The sequence below is a fragment of the Ammodytes marinus genome (genome assembly GCF_949987685.1).
Source record: "Ammodytes marinus genome assembly, chromosome: 3".
In the NCBI taxonomy this organism is placed as follows: domain Eukaryota; kingdom Metazoa; phylum Chordata; class Actinopteri; order Uranoscopiformes; family Ammodytidae; genus Ammodytes; species Ammodytes marinus.
This window is the reverse complement of record NC_137232.1, coordinates 29,954,766-29,976,574: the sequence shown is the minus strand read 5'-3', so window position 1 is coordinate 29,976,574 and position 21,809 is coordinate 29,954,766. Positions and strand designations below refer to the sequence as shown.

Sequence of the window (21,809 nt, the reverse complement as noted above, 5' to 3'; positions counted from 1 at the left end):
CATCCCAAACAAAACATTTTCTCATCTCACCCTCCAAATGATAAGGGTCAACTCTTAAACGAGATACCTTTATTGTGAAATTGAAGTACATACGTATTTCCGTAAGTTGCGTTTTATGGGCCAATCGGAGGTTGCCAGATTTGCCAGCAAATTGTGACAATTCGCAACAGTGGAACCCATGACTGTAACCCCTGACTTGCAATCGTACTCTATTTAACCAGATAGTTACAACACGTTTACATCTTCATGAAAATATAAAGGAATAGTCCAAAGTTAAAGGGGAATCGGTTATTTTCAGCTTGAGTCATGTAGTTTAAAAAAAAAAAAATCAGATTTAAATGGCCTCTATCTAGAAACAAGTCTTTAAATTGTTGCTCAGTCCCTGTGTCTGTCCTTCAGGGGTCAGGACAGTCTAACTGAGAAAAACGTTTCACCCCCTTAAGGACACTTGACCTCACACAATCTGCAATGCTACAGAATATGTAATTAGGCATGAATCCTTTAAAGCACACAGACACTTAGCCTGTGTTCCAAATCACATACTTTTTCTTTTTACTCCACTACATACTGACGTACGGAAGAGTATTAGGGCCACCAAAGAAAATAAAAAAAAATCAGATAAGGAACATTTATAATTATTTACATTTAATTATGTGGAGAAATGTCAAGAATAAATATGAATACTCCAAAATGCTATTTGAGTTACTCGGGCATTTATGTATTTTCAACATACAATTGACGTGCACGTATTGGGACAACAGATAGTATATACAAGATTGGAACATCCTAAATCTTTTTCTGGCATACTAAATAGTAGGGAAGGATGGGTATTGGAACGCAGGGATAGTGACATCCCATCTATCATCATTGACAAATGTGTGTTGTGATGCCAAATAGAGTCTCTAGTTTTAGATGTGCAGAGCAACTTGGCCAATGTGTATACACTGAGGAAACACACAAGACAGTTACTTTGTTTTATTACAAGGATTCAAGCTTAAATATGCAAACAGTTTAACAGTTGCAGCCATTTCCACACCGAGTGTGTATTATTCTACAAACAACAAAAATGTATGTGTAGGACAAGAAATATAATCTTCACATAACTTTATTTTTCAATAAAATATTCTTAACATTAAAAACTAAAATCAATGAGAGTTCTTAATTCTGTGTTACTAAACCTCCTGGTACAGACATATTTCAAAACTGATTTTTATTTATTTTTTACATACCAGCATATCAGTTATTAGCAGGATTTATCCAAGTGGAGTCAAATATTGACCAGGAAATGCTTTGAGTAACCCATTTAACAACATGCACACATTATGTCAAAGAGCCCAAAAACAAATATGAGTTAGTTGTGTCGTTGGACAAAACCATGATGATTAAAACAGAAGTGAGAATGAGGAAAAAAAAAGAAAGTGCCTTGGCTGCAAATCTTATACAAATCACCCACACTGGAAACAAATCAACCATATCAAAGTCCCTGATTGGCTAAAGGAGACATTGGAGCTCATAAGGTCTCAGGCAAGTTTACTAATAGAGACCATAGGCACTGGTTCAGCAGATGGCTTGTTCTATTCCTGGATAGTAACCGAAGCAGGTAGTTATGTGGAAGTCCTTTCCTGTTGGTTTGTCCGGTTTCACTCATCATAGTGAAGTGAAGACAGGAATTTATCCACATCCAGGTCATGGGGAAAGCAATCAACCAGTTTCTTCCTTTCCTGTAGATTTAAAACCAAAAGTCAGAATTTGAGGCAAAATAGAGAGTGGAGCAATACATATAAAGGTTAGCCTGATGTTGGCACCAGAGTTAAGGCCATGTTTCTGGCACTCTGGGCAGAGTGCCAGAATGAGTGCAATTCTATTATAGGATTAACACATCCCGCCAGAGAGACACATTAACACCTAAAGGGTACCTTATAGTTGTAAATGTTTCCAATTGTCTTTAAAAGGGTGTATCCTGTACTGTGGTCTCTTTATGACATATCAGACACTCAGGCATATTATTACTAGAGCGCTTAAAGGCCAGGACACACCGGCCCGATAATCGCCGTCGTAGAGTCGGGGACATGAATCCGTTTGGTGTGTGCCGTGAAATCGGTCGTCATAGATGTCGTCGGGCTTCTTTTGAGCCGTTCAATCGGTGGCGGGCAGTCTTTCAGTTGGAGCAATTTGATTTGTGGAGGGCTAGCGAATCAGTGAAGCCCGGAAGTGAGGCGGGTAGCACAAACAGCTAACAACAGTTAGCCATCGATTTAAGGTGTTTGTTTGTTTCGTTCAGCGAGTACTCACATGCATCAACCCTTGTTGACTGCTCGACACCATGCTCGACACTCTCTGCTAAAAATGGTGCTCTTTATGGTCCATAAATATAAATACGTATTTCTATCTATGTTTATGGTCTAGAGAGCCGTCCCATCATTTCCGGCTTCCGTATTTTTTCGGGCCACAATACAGATTAGCGCCGCCTGCTGTTATGGAGACATTACGTCCCGCGCAAGCGCAGAGTGTACGGAAAGTCAGCAGTCGGTTTGGTGTGTTGTTCTTTGCACTTTTTCGGCCGCGACGGGAAGACTGGAGCTCCCTGAATCGGCAGTCTCCATTTTCGGGTAGTCGGACTGGTGTGTCCTGGCCTTAAGAGAACCAGAGCGAGAGTGTAATACAGTAGCTTAGTTGGAGTTGTATTGTCTTCTAATTACAGCTACACCACCAAGGCATCCAAGTCAATTAATTGATCAACAGAAAATTAATAGGTAACTTTCTTGATTATTAATGAGGCGTTTGTCTTCTTTTCAATCAAAATTATCAAAAAGTCCCTTGTTCCAGCTTTCGAAATGTGAGGATTTGCAGCTTTTCTTACAAAAATGATGGATAGTATAGTAAATTGAATATCTTTTTTTTTTAGACTAAATAAACCATTTGAAGACCTCACCTGGGGCCTGATTTACAAACGTGGCGTACGCCCAAAAGAGGGCGCACGCTACTTTCTAAGCACATATTGAGATTTATAAAAACCAAACTTGACGGGAAGATGTGCGGTCCTCCACGCAAACTCTGACCCATGCGTACGCACAGAAAGTGGAGAAAGGAGAAACGGCGACTCCGTTGGCACATGTATGAAGTGCGAGAACGAATGTGTTTGTGTAAAATGAATCCAGATAGGCCTATTATAAGCCATGTAGGTCTATCAAATATTGGGAGTTCCTTTGCAAAACGGATGAAGCAATTTTTACAACTAATAAACAAATGCCTCCACGGAATTTTCAATGGAGTCATACCACAAAAAAAAACTAATTAGGATATTATAAATAGCCTACAAACGGAGATATGAGTGCAACAAAAACAACGTTCGAATATGCTCTGCAGTTATTAAACAATAACCTATCTGCATGTTATTGAATTAATTCTGATTATATTGAGATGGAATACAGCCTATTAGTTTTACACTTACGCTATTCTCGATGCCTCAGTCAGGCAGACAGGAGTGCACAGTTCCATACATTAATCATAAGCCTACTGTACATCACATATTAATTGTACTAATTTTTCATGGCTTTGGGGGCGACTGTGGCTCAGGTGGTTAAGCTGGTTGGCCAATGATCCTAGGGTTGGCGGTTCGATCCCAGCCCGGCCACTTGTGTCATGGTCGTTGTGTCCCTGGGCAAGACACTTCAACCACCTTGCCTCGTGTGAATGTGTATGACTGCTGTATGTTTGAGGTGGTGGTCGGAGGGGCCGATGGCGCTGAATGGCAGCCTCGCTTCTGTCAGTCTGCCCCAGGGCAGCTGTGGCTACTATGGTAGTTTACCACCACCGGTATGACTGTGTGTGAACGAATTGTCTGGAACCCTGTAAAGCGCTTTGAGTATCATGAAAGGCGCTATATAAATCCAAGCAATTATTATTAATTATTATTATGGCTTTTAGTCTGTTTTATCTATGTGTTTTTTCTTTATGCACGCCGTTACTGTGTTTTGAAAGGGACTGTGAAGTGTATTATTAACCTTCCGCCGCCTGTTACTGCCCCGGGAGATATTCTCCGAATCTGTATCTCATGGGGGGTCTCAGTGTCCCCCGCTCGTGGCACAAACACTGCTGTGTGAGGATATGCACTTTTTTGCATCCACTTTTATGTCAGATCCAGGGGATCAGTTTCAGTTTCATTGTTCATCTCCCTGTCGGACAGCTGTTGGCTCAGCTGATGGGCTCGAGCCTCATGGAGCAGACAGTCTTAAGTCAGCGATGATCACTCTCACAAATCAAAAAGCAAAATTATCCATAAAGCTCTCTTCCTCCCTCTGTACACTCAGTCACTACTAGTATCTTAAAAGTAAATGAGGATTAAAACCTCATTTTGCACTTTATTATTTTTAAATATTTTAAGATTGCAGGCAAGTAAAATACCACCAGCCACTACATTCTCAATGATAGACATGAAAAATAACTCCTTTTTTTTTTTTACAGCTTTTAAATGTTTTATAATGTGTTTTATGTATTCTAATCTTGCCCCTGTAAAGCACTTTGAGTGGCCTTGTGTCTGAATTGTGCTATATAAATAAACTTGCCTTGCCTTGCCTTACAGTCTAAACCAATTTCAACAATACAGGAGAATAAATATTTGAAAGCAATACAGAATGCATGATATTACTGCATTGTATTTTCTATTTTTGTCACCGTGAACCTAAATATTGTCAATTACTTTACATAAACTTGATGTAAACAAATTCACCAGAATGCAGGAAATGAAGTGTTGTTGAATGTTCAAAAATTTCTGGGGGGGCACCCCCACACCCCTAATTAAAATGTGTCCCAAACCAAGGTTTAATCACAACCTTCACCCTTGAAATTCATTAATTATTTTGTTTAATTTTATCTATAGGCCTTTGTATAAGGATTCTTCCTAATTCTTATCACACTATTTTTAATTAAAGTGTTAGGTTGTGCTTATCAATTGCTCATAATAACCAGTAGGCCTACTTCTGTGTTGGACATTACTGAACCTGTTCCCATTTACAGCACCCCCCCCCCCCCCCCCCCACAAGAAAATAGTTCCAACGTCACTGTTTTTGAATATGTAATGTGGCTCATAGTGACCTTGTGATAGGAGACTAGGCTATTTTGTGTTCATGCAAATACACTGTAACATCCCATGAATATTGGTCACTTTGTTTTAGACAACAACAAGATTCTGTTTAACCTAAAACAGTAGTATTTATTGAAAAATAAGCTAAATAAGAATGGAAGTTAGTTGTAATTTTTTCCCCCAGTATCCTTGAACTGTAGCACTTTCTTTCTGTCATTCGCCAGATCGACTGCTGGACCTGAATGTTTATGTGTGTTTAACAGGTCACTGTTTGTGACCAAACACAGGAAAATGCCACACAATATTTATATGAATGATTGTATCTGTATTGTATGTAAAATATTAGAATCTTTGAATAAACTGATATTTGAGCTCAAGTTAGACTGATGATTGAGATCTGGGAATATCTCTCAGACACATACCAGAGACTTACTGTTAACTAAAGTACTTATTGCAGCTCTCTTTGTATAGATTTTGAACCCCATGCCCCCTACTGGTGTATTAGTTCAAGTGTTTGTTCTGAGGCAGGTAATGTAGTAATTATTCTGTAATAATAATAATAATAATAATAATAATAATCTTTAAAATTTTGTCTGACACCTTTTATGTTTAAATTTAAGGCTTCACTTCTGCCACAATACATTAAGTATAATGATATTTAGTCAACATATCTAAATGTGGGGGCTTTCCCAAGTAAATATTGATATGGCTTTAATTAAATCGGCATACTGTATACATCTGACACAGGTTGCCACCCCTTAAAGTCTCCTGCCACCCCATGAATATTTTTCTAGATCCGCCCCTGCGGATCGCTTATTTTTATTTCGGCCACAGCGTTCACAGTGATCGCCACAGTCTGCCCTCTGACGCCTTTACGCTCACAGTGTGCCAGCAAACTATATTTTCCCTGGTCGCCACTTCTCCAACGGGTACTTCGTCGTGACCGCAGTGATCCACACCGTGTGGAGTCTATTTTTCCATTTCCCTTTCAGTCGGCGATTGCCACTATGTATGGTTAAAAATGGGCGTTACGTGAAGCCCGCAAAGGCTGCGCCACATTTAGAGTTGATTGTGATTTATAAAGGGAAACAGGCGTAGGACATGAGTGCGAACTGTTTTATAAATCCGAATATTTTTGTTTGCATGTACATCCTACATTTCCTCCGTACGCTAGCTTCCACGTGAATCCCACACAAAGCTTTATAAATGAGGCCCCTGGAGATGTTCCTGATAATTTGTAGATCATTTATCAATAATGAAAATCATTTTAGTTGTGGATGTACTTCTTAGGGCATATGAATCTGAAAACAGAAAACTGCTATGGCAGAACTTGTCTATCACAAAAAAACAGGGATCATTTTGACAACTTAACACATTTTAAATATCTACTGATTTGTCAATACTTGTTGTTACTCACCCGGTCTTTCTTTGCAGGCGGGCTGGCTGTGGGTGAAGAAGACGGCTTGCGTTTCTTAGAGTTCTTGATGCTCGCGGGCGACTTTTCTCCTAGGTCCTTCTGACGCAAACTGTCCTTCAGAGGAGTGCCCGTCCTGGCTATGGCGGCTCGGGAAAGGATCATGAGCGTGTGTGCCGCCATGTTGATGCTGCTTTCACTGCCGGCCTCACTGGCTGGGCTGCAGGTGGGCACATCCGGGGTGTTGGGAGCTAGCAGAAGCCTGGGAGTTCCCTCTCCCTCTCTGGCCTTCTTCTGTCTGGAAGGGGTCCTGAGACAGTCAGCGGGCTCCTCCTGGTTGAAGCAGGACCCAGGAGTCAGGGGGAGACTAAGTTCCGAACTACCCGCTCCAGACCTCTTGATTGGGGTGGAAGGAGAGTTGTGCCCCTGGATGTCATGCAGCATCTCCGCTGCCTGTTTGGCTAGAGAACTGGTCTTGGAGGGGGCTTTTGTAGCCTTGGACTGAGAAGAAGATGTAGGCTGGGCGACCGCAGGAGGACTGAAGTCTCTTGATGCTGACGACGAAGGTGCTGAGGGCTGTTGCTGCTCTGGCATGACGCTACTACCCTTCATTTCATTCTCCTTGTTAGCGGTCACATTTGGCACCTCCAGAGAGGGAGTTCTCTTCTCCGCACGTCCCTCACGTGATTTGGCCGAAGCCTTTTCTGCAAGTTCTTTCCTGCTGCTTTCCTCTTTGTCCTTTCTAGTTCCTGATCTGGCTGTAGAATCAGACGACGACGACCTAGAGTTACTAGAGTCTTTCGCTTTCGCTCTGTCGCGATCCTTATCATGATTGTGTTTCCCGTCAATAGACTTTGATCTTCTTCCCGATTCTGACTTTTTCAAAAGCTCAGTCTGTGAGGCAGCAACCCTGCTCGTACTTGCACTTTGATGCTCTTGGTTATTTACAGTTTGATCTTGTTTGCCAGAGTTCTTTTTAACTGGATCTTTCTGGCGCAGTTGTGGGGGCATGGACTTCTCTGCCTCCTTGGAGAAGCCTCCTCCAGGCTGGGTATCTGTTGATGAGCATCTGACAGGATGTACCCTCCTCTTGGGCTTGTTGCCAGCCATGATAGCAGGCTTTGTCCGAGTGACAGACGGTGCGATGTCTTTCCCAGTCAGCTGGACGGAACTCGTTGAAGGTTGATTTGTAGATAGAGGAATGGTGGTTTTAGCAGCTTGTGGTTGAACTTCTGCAGAAGGTTCGAAAAATAAAATTCTCTTGTGACTTGGACCCTGTGCTGTACTCAGTAGGTCGCCTGTCTTCTCAGCAGCAGACACAGGTTGAACCAACTTCCCAACCAGATGTTGCCCAGCGCCTGGAATTCAGAGAAATGAGGCAGTGGCATTAAAACATTTCATAAAGCAAACACGAAGGCCATTTTCTAGTTACAAAGTAAAAGGATATTAGGAAATGTTTAACCATTATAATATACCCCTAACTAGCAGGTAACACCGTTCTAGGTTTACCCGGAACTTACCTGCAGTTGTAGACTGTTTGATTGCCACTGTTGAAGGTTTGGGTTTGACAATTTCAGACTGCTGTACCGGCACTGGGTTTGTTATGGCAACAAGCTGTAAGTATAACAACATAATTGTTTTTACTGTTGCCAATTATCTGTAGCTTGTAGTCGAGTTGCTTTTTTCCTTTCACCTTGATAGAGCTACATTACCTGATTGGAAAGCATCTGGACCTTCCCCAGAGTATTTTGCCCCATCACAGAAACAGGAAGCATCATAGGCCTAACAGGTGATGGCAAGATGAGTGCTGGCCCTGCACATGAAATCACATATTTATTAAAATAATAAAATATATAATACGACTAGTAAAGATATGTAATGGGCATGTAGGACGATGGAGAATGAACTACAAAATATAAACAAAACAAAAAACCAACACATCATAAGCGTATGTAGTGAAACATTTGGTCTGAAATAAGTAGGCGGGGACAAACTTTGTGCAGATATACAATGAATATATTACTGTATTTAAAATATTACATTAGAACTAGAAATCCCGCGGAGATTTGGAAAGTACGGGCCGCCCCCGCGCGAATCGGGGAAGGAAAAAAATCACGGCCGACCCCCGCGGTCCCAGAGGCTTTACCGTAGAGCGACGCGGGCCGCGCGCGTCCGACAAACGACGAGTCGATCGGAGTCGGGGGGAAAGGGGCATGGCCCGGCAAACATTGCATCGGCGAATGACGGTTTTCGCATTTGTGGCGCCCCCTGTGGGTTAACCTCGACGAGCTTAGAGGGCCACGCCACCGCACGTCTTCCGCACGTATCCTGCGAGTTTCACGACGATAGGACCTACGGGCAACGAGTTACGGCCAATTTGTAATTAAGCCCCGCCCCTGCGTAAACGTTTTAGTCAATGGCGGCCATGTTTTCCAAGCTATCCTACTGATATTTTTCGCAGACGTGCGACATAGTCCCCCGAGCCTTTGTGAGAAATTTGGTGTCGATAGAGTAAAACTGGAAAAAGTTGTTGTTAAAACCCTGTTTTTCAGTGTATGCTAATTAGCCGAAAATATTTCCAGGTTGACTTTTATGGTCCAAGAGGCTTTTTTGTAGATCACCGTAACATACACCTGTGTGAGAAATCTCAAGTCAATCGGACTTACGGTGTGCGGGGCGTGGCCTCTCAAACTTTCTTCAGTCTGGGTTTAATTATAGCGCCCCCTAGCGGAAATTACAAAAAAATTCTGAGAGGCTATATTGTAGAGCACCATGAGCTGTACATGTGCAATCAATTTCAAGTCAATCGGAGTCGGGTGACTTTTGTGGCGCCCCCTATGGGTTAATCGCGATAAGCTTCAAGGGACATGCTACTACATGACTTCTGCACATACCCAGCAAGTTTCATGATGATAGGACCTATGGTTAAGGAGTTATGGCCAATTTGTGGATAGGCCCCGCCCCTGTGGCGCCCCCTACGGGTTAATCGCGATAAGCTTCAAGGGACATGCTACCACATGACTTCTGCACACACCCAGCAAGTTTGATGATGATAGGACCTATGGTTAAGGAGTTATGGCCAATTTGTGGATAGGCCCCGCCCCTGTGGCGCCCCCTATGGGTTAATCGCGATAAGCTTCGAGGGACATGCTACCACATGACTTCTGCACTCACCCAGCAAGTTTGATGATGATAGAACCTATTGTTAAGGAGTTATAGCCAATTTGTGGATAGGCCCCGCCCTTGTGGCGCCCCCTATGGTTAAATCGCGATAAGCTTAGAAGGACATACTACTACATGACTTCTGCACATACCCAGCAAGTTTGATGATGAAAGGACCTACGGTTAAGGAGTTATGGCCATCGTGTTATTAAGCCCCGCCCATTTGTGGCGCCCCCTTTGGGTTAATCTCGATATGCTTCGATGGACATGCTACCACATGACTTCTGCACATACCCAGCAAGTTTCATGATGATAGGACCTATGGTTAAGGAGTTATGGCCAACGTGTTATTATGCCCCGCCCCTGCGTAAACGTTTTGGTCAATGGCGGCCATGTTTTTCAAGTTGTCCTACTAATCTTTTACGGGTATGTTTATTGTAGTCCCCCGGGGCTTCACAAGAAATTTGGTGTTGATACAGTCAAATGTCAGAAAGTTCTGAATAACACGCTGTTTTTCACTTTATGCTAATTAGCGGGAAATATTCCCTGAAGAATTTTTATGGTCCCAGAGGCTTTTTTGTAGAGCACCCTAACATACACCTGTGTGAGAAATTTCAAGTCAATCGGAGTTACGGCGTGCGGGGCGTGGCCTCTCAAAGTTTTTTCAGTCGGGACTTCATAACAGCGCCCCCTAGCGGAAATTCAAAAAACTGTATAATAGCACACCCCGTGGGGTGGGGACGCACGTTGTGTGAAATTTTTGCATGTCTGCGTGTAACGGTGTAGGAGGAGAAGCAGCTAGAAATTTGAGGCAGAATAAGAAGTCAGAAGTCAGAAGTCAGAAGAATAAGTATGGTGGAGAGTAATAATTACGGATCCCCAGTTACACTGGGGACCCGTACTTAACTAGTTGTGTAGGGTTTCCTGCAGCACCTTATAGTTTGAGCGGCTGCCTAGACAACACAGGCCTCCCACCTTAAAGGCCTACTTCACCGGAATATGAAGGCGTATTGAACTCAGAGATCCTATTTAGTATAAATGTGCAAAACAAATTGAAATCGGATCATCTTAGCCTGAGAAAAGGCAAAAAGAGTGTTTATGGTCTCACTGTCTAACCCTACAGTTTCCTTACTGTGACATCACAGTAAGGGTTAGGATTAACAGGACAGCTGGGCCAAGGGAAGACTAAGGGAAGACTGAGGGAAGAAAAACCTAATTCATTATATTAATAGTTATTTTATAATGATAGAACGCTGGTTCCATATGGGTGAAGTATTCCTTTAACTACTGTGTGAAAGCATTTTAGTAAAAACTACTTGTCGATCAAAGATGGTCCAATGTGGTAGGTTTTTGTCTCTTACCTTTCGAGCGAGTTGGCGTGGTCCCCCCATACTGGTTAGTGGTCAAAGGCTGTCCTTTTGACACACCAGCAGACAGTAGCACCTGTCTGGTTTGAGCATCTGTAGTTGAAGGTTCAGTATAAAGGAAATAGCTGGCAGTGGCTCCACGGAGAGCAGGGTTAGTGGTGTCCAGGGGCAGCTGAATGATGTAGTTTGGCTGGGCCTGTGAGGTCACTGGTAATGGGGATGAGACTAAAGCCCCCGCCCTACTGCTGATAGGACTTGCACACGCCTCAGAGCTTTGTAAGCCACTCACCGCCAGTGCCACCTCATCCAAGTTGGCTTTTGTTGTGACTGTGCCCGTGGGGGTCTTGGCTGGAGAGGAAAGATAGATAGTTGGTATCTTGTCGCCGGAAATGCTAGAAATGGCCTGGTTCAAGGCTGTGTCGCTGGAGGAATTCTCATCTTGGCTATCGCTGATGATGATATTCAAAGAAACTATATTGGAATCAGCTGCAGTCTTGCTTGGATTGGTGCTTGGAGTATCAGACTCTGGGCAAACTGGGACACAAAATGAGGAGGACGCCGATGTGGCTTTAAGTACAGCAGAGGTAGAAACAGTTGCTAGGGAGGCAGGTGTTGCTGTGAACCCCGCAGCAGTGGACATGGATGAGGACAAGGCAGGCACAGTTGTAACCGTAGCAGATGTGGAAGAGGCAGATTCTGGTGTAACAATGAGAGAAAAGACTGGCTGAACTTGTCCCCCACTGCTTGTGATGGACATACGAGCTGGGTCAGCTGTCTGCGTTAATTGGGCGTTGTTCAGTCCAAGTTGTACAGGAGACATAAAAGCAGGATGAATAGTCAAGAGGGTTGAAGAGGGGGCTGTAAAAAGCTGCCCGTTAGGTCCTTGTGCTTCTCTACTCTCCTGTTTTTTGTTAACATTAGAGGCAAATGTTGCAGCGAATGAGGCTCCTGACGAAGGAACAGTGGCAGTGAAGGTACTTTCCTTGGCGGCAGGCCCCTCAGTGGCCATACTGTCTGAAGGAGGGGGAGGTGTATGCAACGGTTCATCAATGTCCATTGGCGTTACAAAAACAGCGCTATTGTGGAGCGAGGGCTTTTCTTTTCTGTTCGAGTCCGCTGCAAGAGGCGAGACACCGTGGCCCACTAACAATCTGGCTAAACTGTTTTCAACTCGATTTCCTCGGCCGCTGGAGCCAAGAACCGTTTTCTTCAACAAGGTGGGAGCAGTGGACTTTCTGGTCTTGCGTTCTGTTCCAGATTTTATCTTCACGGTCATTGGTATTGTATCCAAAGCATTAGCATCTGTGTGTGTTGTTCCTGAGAAACAAAACCGAAAGTGCAAAGTTATGTTTAGATGTAAACAAAAAATATAACGGACTGATTTAAGGCACGCGCACACAAAGGCACAGGACAATAATCAAAAAGTGAAGATGTGTCTCTTCTTATAAAAACTTGTATTAAATTGTAAGAATACCTGGACCATGGATCTGAAGGGGCCTGACTGTAGATGAAGGCCCAGCAGAGTCTTCTGGACTACTGCTAATATCTCCATCTCCTGGTTCTTCATCCGCCAATCTAGTTTTATCTGCAAATACAAATGAGTATTGAAGTTATGAGATGGTATTCCACTATGCTATCATATACAATTGAAAATATATGTGATTCTGACCTACAACAAACTTAAACGAAAAGGTGAACGTGTTCTTACTGTATTCAAAAAGGTCAAAGAGAGCCTGGAAAGCTGGGTCAGACTCTGTTTGCTCCAAAATGTCATGGATGGCATCGTCACTCATATGGATTTCCCCCTGTACAAGAGGATATATCAAGAAATAAAGCAACCACGTACAGGGAACATAAGCCACTTAATGTACTTTAGTATTCACAGCATTACAGCACCTGTAATCCTAGGATTTCATCTATAGACGGGTCTTCCTCCACCGTACTGGAAGATGCCTTCGGTGTTTGGGGCGTTGGATCACTAATATTCGAGATGAAACAGAAGAGAAAATAGTAAAGCCACGTTATAACATGCATGCAGTCATGTCACCACTTTCTATCACGACAACTTAATATATTCTCAGTAAGGCGATGCAGACTTCCAACTCCACACTTACCTGGAGAGGATTTTGTTGATGTTTTCAGCAAGCTTCTCTTGTAACGATCTGTCCCCCAATATCTTGTCACGTGCATTTTGTATCACCAGTTGCTGTGGAGATTAGAATGTGATATGGTGTCACAAAAATTATGAATCGTGAATCTAATTAAAGCGGAGCACATTCAAGAGAGCATGCCATGATGTTGTTCTATCACTTAATGCTTCTGGCAAGTTGCAACACACGTTTGGGGAATGTTCTCAAGTCACAGAGACCCCCAAGTGTGGGAAACAGCAGTTCCTTATACTGCTTTTACTTACTACATTTTATCAATATTAGACAGGACCATACGTATCAAGACCTGCTGCAGACAAGCCAAATGAAACCAGATGAAATTCTTTCAAATTTCAGTATTGCTCCTTGTCTTGGGAGTATATCGTCATTCCCAACATAACACCAAAAAAAGTATTCCCTAAAGAGGGTAATACAGGAAACTGAGCCTTAATATGCTACAAACGATTATTGTACTAGTTAAAATGCTTCTCGTTTGTTCAAAATGTCAGTGTTAAGTAAACACCAAACATACAGATCTACTCACAGGAAAGTTCTCGTCGCCAGCTTCTTCAGGTTGGGGTTCTGTGTTGAGGCTACTGGCAGCCGTGGCACATCTGCCAGGGCCGGCGGGTCCACTCTGAGCACCACCCCTCTTCTTCGGGGTGTCCCTGAAGGCAGCACAAATAATTGACAATGTCAGTCAGAAGTAGAACAACACAGACCATCTGACAATAACTGTAATAAAGCAATAATATTCATTCTTACCATTTCCGTCGCCCAGGAGACATTGGTCCTTGACTTAGACGATTTTCTGAAATAATTATCTGTACAGGTGAATCCCCTGTAATGGACATATTATGTCACACATTAAAAAAAACAACTGTCTTTGATGATTAAATGATGATAGCTCGCAAGCATGACAAAACACAAAGGGGCTAATAGAGTGTACTTAATCTCTCAAGAAGAGCCCTACACAAAATGGAGAACGCTAAGGACTTTTTCAAGGCATCAAAAATACACAGTTAGCAGATGGAATTATTCATCTTTGCACACTCAATTACTTAAAATATATACAGAGTAGTGTAGTGTGTGATACTGACTAGGCGTATTTAGAACACGGCTGACATCTTGGATCTGCTGGTGTGTGCCCCCAGTAGTCAGTCGGGTGTGCGTGGAGGTGTAGCTCACAGGAGTGGAGTGGCCTAGCATGCTGTGGGAGGAGTGTGCGGGGCTGATGAGGGCACTGGATTCAGAAACGGATGAGCAGCCGACACCACTGGATGAAGCCACAGCCAGGACCCGCTGTCTGGCCATGTTTGCTACTGCAACGCGTGATCGTGCTGCAATGGACAGAGGCTGGTAAATAAAAGGCCCGCCCTATGTATAAACCTGGAGCCCTCAAGACAGCTTAATCCATATGGTGATGCTGATAAGTTGCATGTAAGCTATGTGTATGCACGTCTATTTTTATTCACATTTCATGAGTTTATTTGAGGGGAAAGGGAAGTCAGATTTCATCTTGACAGTATCTGAAATGACTTTACAACTTTAAATGCATTTCCACAAATACATTTGAAAAAGTAGAAATCATTATACCTAAATGTAAAGAGCTAGGTCTACTTATTGGGTGGGTCTTGATAAAAACAACAACTATGGGAACAAGTGCTACGTGTTTGTACTCTATTGGTTTGTGTACCGGTAATGTACTTTATCGTTCAGCAAAGATTTTAGTAAGAATAAAAAATGTAATATTACATTTAAGTGGAAAAAAATAATAATCAACTTACTTCTTTGACATGCCGATATAGCCGGGGAGTTCTGCAATGATCTATGGACAGAGATAGAAGAAAATGGGACAATATTAATTAATAAAATCAACGTCAGCATTCAGCAGAAAACATTTGATTTTAGTTGAAGACTTCAAATACTTGCAGTCCTTCAATAAATAAAACCTGAAACTCATTACTTGATCTGGTTGAGTGTAAAATCCAGCTTTTTCCACAGCGAAGTCATCATGGCTGGCACCTCATGACAAGATTCTGTTGATTTTTTTTTAAATGGCCATCAACATAGCACAAAACATGAACGTGAACATGATATAAATGTTGCGTTTTGCAATGGGGACAATGTCTGATATCTCACCTTTTGTTTTGGCAGACACATACTCGTTTAAGATGGTTGTTAGGCCTTTCCCAAAGATAGACTGTGTGTGGGTTGGGGAAGATAAACAAACAATGAATCACCTCTGTGCGCATGACATTCACTTCTCAAATCTCAGAAAGATGGCCTGCCAGAGAGGGGAAAAGGGCACACTTACAAACACACAGGCAGGAATAGTACCATCTCCTATGGTGTGGTCTGCGTACTCTTTCAGGTTCGGGCTCTCGTGAATGAAAGCTTGGGTTGAAGCGGACAGCCCCTCTTCTTGGAGGTAGCCTTTGGGAAGGACATTTAGCAAACATTCAGTTACATAGAAAAAGCTGTGAAGGCAAACGGCTTGTTAACGTCAAACACACTGCATGTCTACCGTTTGTAGTCGGCCCTTGTAAGCCTCAAGCCGCTTGTTTACAGTTAAGTAGCCTATCATTGTCTGCTAACGCTGCAGCTACATCTTTGCAGACTTACCCAAAACAAGCCGTGCGACGTCGGACGGCAGCAACATGGCTCCCTATCGGTTGATATACAGGTACTAGCGTTGAGGAGGCAACTACATGTTCAGGGAAGTCTTTCAGAAAACCGTTATAGAACGTCAAATGAAAACAACCGTCAGTAGTATTATTGTGAAGGCGACGTCCCGAGGACACTGCTGCTTACTCAAAAGGCGGGGAACTCAAGCTCACATAACCCGGAAGTTTCTCGATTACTCTGCCGATTGGAATTGTGGTAGTTGTAGACCAATGCGAAACGTGAAGCTATACACTACACCTCACACGCGATATGCATACATATTACTGCGATGGACCGCGTACGACTTGTAAGTACTATTCATCAATGTAATAGTATAGCAACAGGCATGGTAGTAAAGTTTGTTTTCAGCGTCGGCACTAAAGTCACCGTACACACTGGGTTCCAGCCATAACCAGGAAGTGACGTCGCCTCTCTCCTGCTGCTGCCGGGGCGGGAATTTCCTGCGTGGTTTGCGTGTACGTGCGTGCTGGTTTCATGTTTAAGTGGAAAAGTTGTCAGGAGCATTGCAGCCACAAAGTTATCATCTGCACCTGTGCTTGAGAGAGCTCCGTATCTAAAATCTGCGCATTCAGAAGAGGTCAGTGAACAGATTAAGAGCAACAGATCGTAACTGAGGTTTTGAATGGACGATTGTCAGTGAAGATCTAGTTATGCACTGTTGTTGTGTTGCTCGTCCACACATCCGGGCTGGATATCTGAGTGAATTGCAGTAGTTGGGTTCACACTGGTGGCTGCTCAAACTGTCAATTCATTTCAATGGTTGTATACCTTTGCTATGGGATGTAGTGAAGGGATAAAGTGGACTAAAGCTAATCCTTTTTCTTGTCAACACTCTGTCCTGGCAGGTAGATCCACTGTGAAGCACAATGAGTCTGGCTCTTACTGAACTGCTGGTCTGCTGCAGGGGGCTGGAGAGTGACAAATCTACAGAGAGGAAGGTAATCTCAGCTGCACATGAACAGTGTCTATCAATGAAAAGAACCAAGCCTTAGGCCTAGTTGGCCCAGTTGGCCCAGTGAGTGCAGTGTAAATCCTATACTCTAACGTCTTCTCTCAAACGCCTGCAGAAAGAAGCCGACCGCTTCAGATGCCTCATTCGATCAACAGAGGTTGTGCAGGAGCTGGATCGCAACTCCGGACCTAAAACTAAAGGTTCCAAGCAACTCACATGGGATGCTGTTTTTAGGTTAGTCTGCCTTTGCAAATGTGACATACTGTACTTAACAATGAACTGCATATGATGGCTTTTTACATTTAGATTAATGTTTTATTTCAATTTGTGTGCAACATGAATGCACCTTTTATCCTTTGCTTTTTCCATGTCAGATTTCTGCAGCGTTACGTCCAGAGGGAAACGGAAAGCTTGCAATCACGCAAAACCAACGTCACATCGGTTACGCTGGCCAGCCGGAAGAATAAGATGTCAACATTGTGCAGCCTGATCAAATACTTCATTCGCTGTGCAAACAAACGTAAGGACACTCTCTCTTCAAGAACCAACAGTGTGTTATATAACTTTATCCCAGATGATCACATATTACACTAAGGAAAGTTTTTATTTTGGTGCAAATGTTTAAATGATATCTTTCATCTCTTCACCTGACTCATTTATCAGCATGTAGTTATTGTGTGTGTGTCTCTGTGTGTCTCTCTCTGCAGGCAGGCCTTGTCTAAAGTGCAGTGATCTGCTGAAACATGTGATGGACGTCCTGCAGAACTCATACAGCAGTTCAACCTACGGAGAAGATTACACCAGCCTCCTTTTGAAGGACATCCTCTCTGTCCGCAAGTACTGGTGTGAAATCACTTCAGACCAGTGGCACAGTCAGTGGAGTATTTATTTGACCAATATATATTTTCAGTAAATTAAATAACATGATAAAACCATTGTCCGATATTGTAATACCATCTCGCTTGATCATTTTACTGACTCCCCTTCTGTTTGTGTTTGTGATACCAAGGTCTTTTGGACTTGTACTGTGGCTTCTTCAACTCTTCGTTCAAGTCGATCAACCGTGTTATGGTGAGCAGGGTGGTCCACACGGCGGTGCAGGGCTGCTGTATGCAGACCAATGGATTCACCAACGCTCTCTTCAGCTTTTTCTCCAAAGCGCTACTAAATGCCAGGTGAAGACTTAATGCCATGCATCATCCTAAATTTGCAGCGAGCATAATGTTAATGTTAACGTTAAACGCAAACACGAGGCACTTATTGCTTTTTCTTTTGGATCCTATCAGGCAGGAGAAACATTTGTCTGTCCTGGAGCACCTGGTGTCGGCTCTGAACATTTTCTCGAGGTCGGCGGCCATGAACTGTCGGATGAGGCTGTGTCACCTGGGAGAGGAGCTGCTGCCGTCCCTACTGTATGTCTGGGCGGATATGAGGCCCAGTGCGGCTCTCAAAGAGGAGATCGTGGAGTTCTTTAACCTGCAAATGTGTGCCCATCACCCCAAAGGAGCCAAGACGCAGGATACAGGTACAGGGATCTTTACCCGGGTATACATGCTTTGTTGTTGGTTGTTTTTTTTATACAGTTTAAAACAATTTTATATTATGTAGTTAACGAAAAACCAGTAATAATAACCAGGCAGTAAATGTTGGCAATAATGTAAAACTCACGGTTTGAAGTTAAAGATGGAGTCAGCGATTCTGGAGGCTGTGTAATAACACCAGATTTCTTTTCCATGCACAAACAGTACGGACAGGTAGTGGATTGTGAGGAGATATTCACTGATTTTGACTAAAAACGTTCTCCAGAATTGCTGACTCTACCTTTAGTGAACTAAATCATTTTGTCATATGTCCTTAAGCAAACAGCCAATATAACTAGTTGTCCCCTCTCTCGTATTGTAGGCGCTCATGCTGAGGACTGGGGCAAGTGGCGGAGTCTGCTGTACAGCCTGTACGAGGCCTTAATCAGAGAAATTAGCCAAATAGGCAGCAGAGGGAAGTACGTGACAGGGACACGACACATAGCTGTCCAAGACAATCTCATTGAGCTCACAGCCGACATCTGCCACCAGGTAAAAGGGAGTTTCACATTGAAAATCACAGATTTATCTTTCTACAACTGTTTATGTACTTATATATCAAATATATTAAATATACTATTATATATAATGTACACTTTCAATTTACTGCATATTGCACACGTTATAAATCATGTTCCTCATGTTGAACATTTCAATTTATGTACTTTTTCTTAATACCGTTTTGTTTTGCCTTACCACTATTTAGAATGTATTTATTGTATATATTACTTATTTCATCTTATCTCATTTGATCCTTTTGTACTTATTACACCATATGTCTGTCTTGCACATATTGCAGAAATCGACAATAAAACTGACTTTGACTCTTGACTATCCAATTTGAGCTATTTTTAGCCAATATAAAATGCTTGACACTTCTAAAAGAATTATCTCTCTTGACGACGTCGATTCTGTTGTTTCCTGTGTGTAGCTGTTTACTGACGACAGTGACGCCCATGTCTTGGAGGTGACCCAGGCCTCCCTCAGAGCCACCAACATGGGCAGTCCCACGCATGGAACAGCCAGCAAGAGACGGCGCATCGAAATGGGCTGGGAGGTCCTCCGGGACCACCTGCAGCCTCAACATAATGACTTTGACGTCATCCCATGGTATGAAAATGACATGACAACGATCAATATAAGAAAATCTTTAAGCTAAGTAAGTACTGAGTATGGCCACTTAGCCCATATAGAGCAGATGCAACGTTTGCGTGTATATATACCTTATAAAACCGGATGAGATATTTTATTTAATGTCTCCATCTAGTACAGGGGTCGGCAACCTTTTCTACTCAAAGAGCTATTTGGGACCGCCTCCCAATAAAAAGAAAGCACTCGGAGCCACAACCCATTTTGACATCATATATATGTGTAACACCCGGGACTTTAAGCATCTAGTAGCCTAGTAATAAAGGCAAGTCAAGTGTACATCATGGGCGCGGTTACTCCCTGTATTACGGGAGCCAGTAGGTTCATGACGCTAATAAAGGGGGAGCGTCATGTCAATATGGCAGCTACCTGGGTTTGTAAACAGTGCCGGGACTCGGCAGCGTGCGGGGAAGCCGATCCGTTGCACACAGAACTCGGGCTGGGCCGGTGCGTTCGGGCTCGGGAGGCACTTGTTGACGCCAGTTCCCTGCAAACTTACTGCAAGGAAGAGATGCTATGTCACTGTTTTCCCTGTCCATATGATACAAATTAAAGGAGTATATGATGTACACTTGACTTGCCTCAAAAAAAAACGAAAAAAAAAAAAATGTGACCCTGTTCACAGCGCCAAATGTAACACCCGGGACTTTAAGCATCTAGTAGCCTAGTAATAAAGGCAAGTCAAGTGTACATCATATACTCCTTTAATTTGTATCATATGGACAGGGAAAACAGTGACATAGCATCTCTTCCTTGCAGTAAGTTTGCAGGGAACTGGCGTCAACAAGTGCCTCCCGAGCCCGAACGCACCGGCCCAGCCCGAGTTCTGTGTGCAACGGATCGGCTTCCCCGCACGCTGCCGAGTCCCGGCACTGTTTACAAACCCAGGTAGCTGCCATATTGACATGACGCTCCCCCTTTATTAGCGTCATAAACCTACTGGCTCCCGTAATACAGGGAGTAACCGCGCCCAGGCTGTTCAGCCAAAATGCCCGGACTACGTGCGTCTTTTTACCATTACATTCCCGAGGGTATGTTACATATGTGTATATATATATATACATATAACCTGTATGCTATGTACAAAAAACTATACTATGTTGCATTTAACCTATGGTTTTCTCGCCTGCGCATCGACCCAGTGCGCCAACGGTGGCGCAAAGTGTCCATTCCCCCATAGGGCGATCCCCTAACCCTCACGAGAGGGGTGCCGCTGGGCAGAGCAACGTCACACATCTCGGTGTTCACGGATGCATCTCTGTCGGGCTGGGGAGGAACCTGCGAGTCTCACGTAGTGGGCGGCGCTTGGCCTGCCCCCGTGATCATGCATATAAACGCATTGGAGTTTCTCACTGTGTGGAAAGTAATCCAACACTTTGCCCCAATGTTAACAAATCAACATGTAATGATTCGCACGGACAACAAGGCGACAGCAGCATACATCAATCGCCAAGGGGGCGTGCGCTCAGCGCAGCAGCTGAGCATAGCGAGACGTTATGCTGGACGCACACACACTTGCTCTCCATCAGAGCAGTGTACATCCCCGGTGTCCTAAACAGAGGGGCAGACATAATGTCGAGTGGGGGGCCAGGAGACTGGACTCTGCACCACGATCTGATCAATCAGATATGGAGCGAGTTTGGGAAGGCGGAAGTCGACCTATTCTCCACACGGGAGAACACACAGTGCGCGCTATGGTTCTCTCTCAGCGCGAAGGACAATCCCCCGCTCGGGGTGGATGCGTTCGCTCACAGACCGTGGCCGAACACACTCCTGTACGCTTTCCCACCCGTCCCTCTGAAGTCTTGGACCGAGTCCAAGAGGATCGGCTCTTGGACTCGGTCTCAAGCACCGCAACGCACGAGTGCACCGTGGTTCCCCTGTCTCCAGCGACTGCTCTCGGGGCCGCGATAAAAATATTAAAAACTTTTTATTTAAATGTTACAAGTTTACCATAATCTTCAAATTCAGAATTATATTTTAAAATGAACAAAGTCACAGGGAGCCACAACAGAAGGATGAAAGAGCCACACGTGGCTCCGGAGCCACGGGTTGCCGACCCCTGATCTAGTACAATGGCTGCGAAATAAAGAATTTAGTAAACGCTGACATTCTGTGTAGTTTTTCAGAAAACCGCGTGTTTTTTGGAGGTTGTATTGAACAAAATCTTAGGTTTTAGAGGGACTTTTCTTTAGGTGAACATAGGTTTTAATTACTTGACCTCTGTTGATTTAACTTTGTGTTTGATAAAAAAAACACAAAATAGC

The 21,809-nt window shown here is 43.5% G+C and overlaps 2 protein-coding genes across 3 annotated transcripts in view; one reads left to right on the top strand and one right to left on the bottom strand.

Annotated features, from left to right (window-relative positions):
• Positions 1-988: 988 nt before the first annotated feature.
• On the bottom strand, positions 989-15,947 carry npat (nuclear protein, ataxia-telangiectasia locus). Its single transcript, XM_080054121.1, has 17 exons — positions 15,799-15,947; positions 15,491-15,609; positions 15,316-15,376; positions 15,140-15,212; positions 14,961-15,001; positions 14,274-14,513; positions 13,939-14,014; positions 13,718-13,841; positions 13,141-13,232; positions 12,923-13,004; positions 12,735-12,831; positions 12,501-12,611; positions 11,021-12,343; positions 8,210-8,310; positions 8,018-8,111; positions 6,501-7,855; positions 989-1,721 (listed from the first exon to the last, which is right to left on the bottom strand). The coding sequence occupies exons 1-17, from the start codon at positions 15,833-15,835 to the stop codon at positions 1,641-1,643; spliced, it is 4,107 nt and encodes a 1,368-aa protein (XP_079910247.1). The 5' UTR covers positions 15,836-15,947; the 3' UTR covers positions 989-1,640.
• Positions 15,948-16,340: 393 nt separating this feature from the next.
• Positions 16,341-21,809, top strand: part of atm (ATM serine/threonine kinase) — a 33,407-nt gene continuing 27,938 nt past the window's right edge. Inside the window, exons 1-9 of one of the 2 annotated variants that reach the window (XM_080025087.1) lie at positions 16,341-16,438; positions 16,707-16,799; positions 16,929-17,047; positions 17,188-17,333; positions 17,521-17,685; positions 17,823-17,988; positions 18,100-18,338; positions 18,716-18,885; positions 19,325-19,503. In XM_080025087.1, coding sequence (XP_079881213.1) covers positions 16,728-16,799; positions 16,929-17,047; positions 17,188-17,333; positions 17,521-17,685; positions 17,823-17,988; positions 18,100-18,338; positions 18,716-18,885; positions 19,325-19,503 — 1,256 coding nt within the window. In that variant the 5' untranslated portion in view covers positions 16,341-16,438; positions 16,707-16,727. Of the gene's footprint in view, positions 16,439-16,706; positions 16,800-16,928; positions 17,048-17,187; positions 17,334-17,520; positions 17,686-17,822; positions 17,989-18,099; positions 18,339-18,715; positions 18,886-19,324; positions 19,553-21,809 lie in introns of those variants that run through there. The other variant, XM_080025088.1, reaches the window with a different exon arrangement.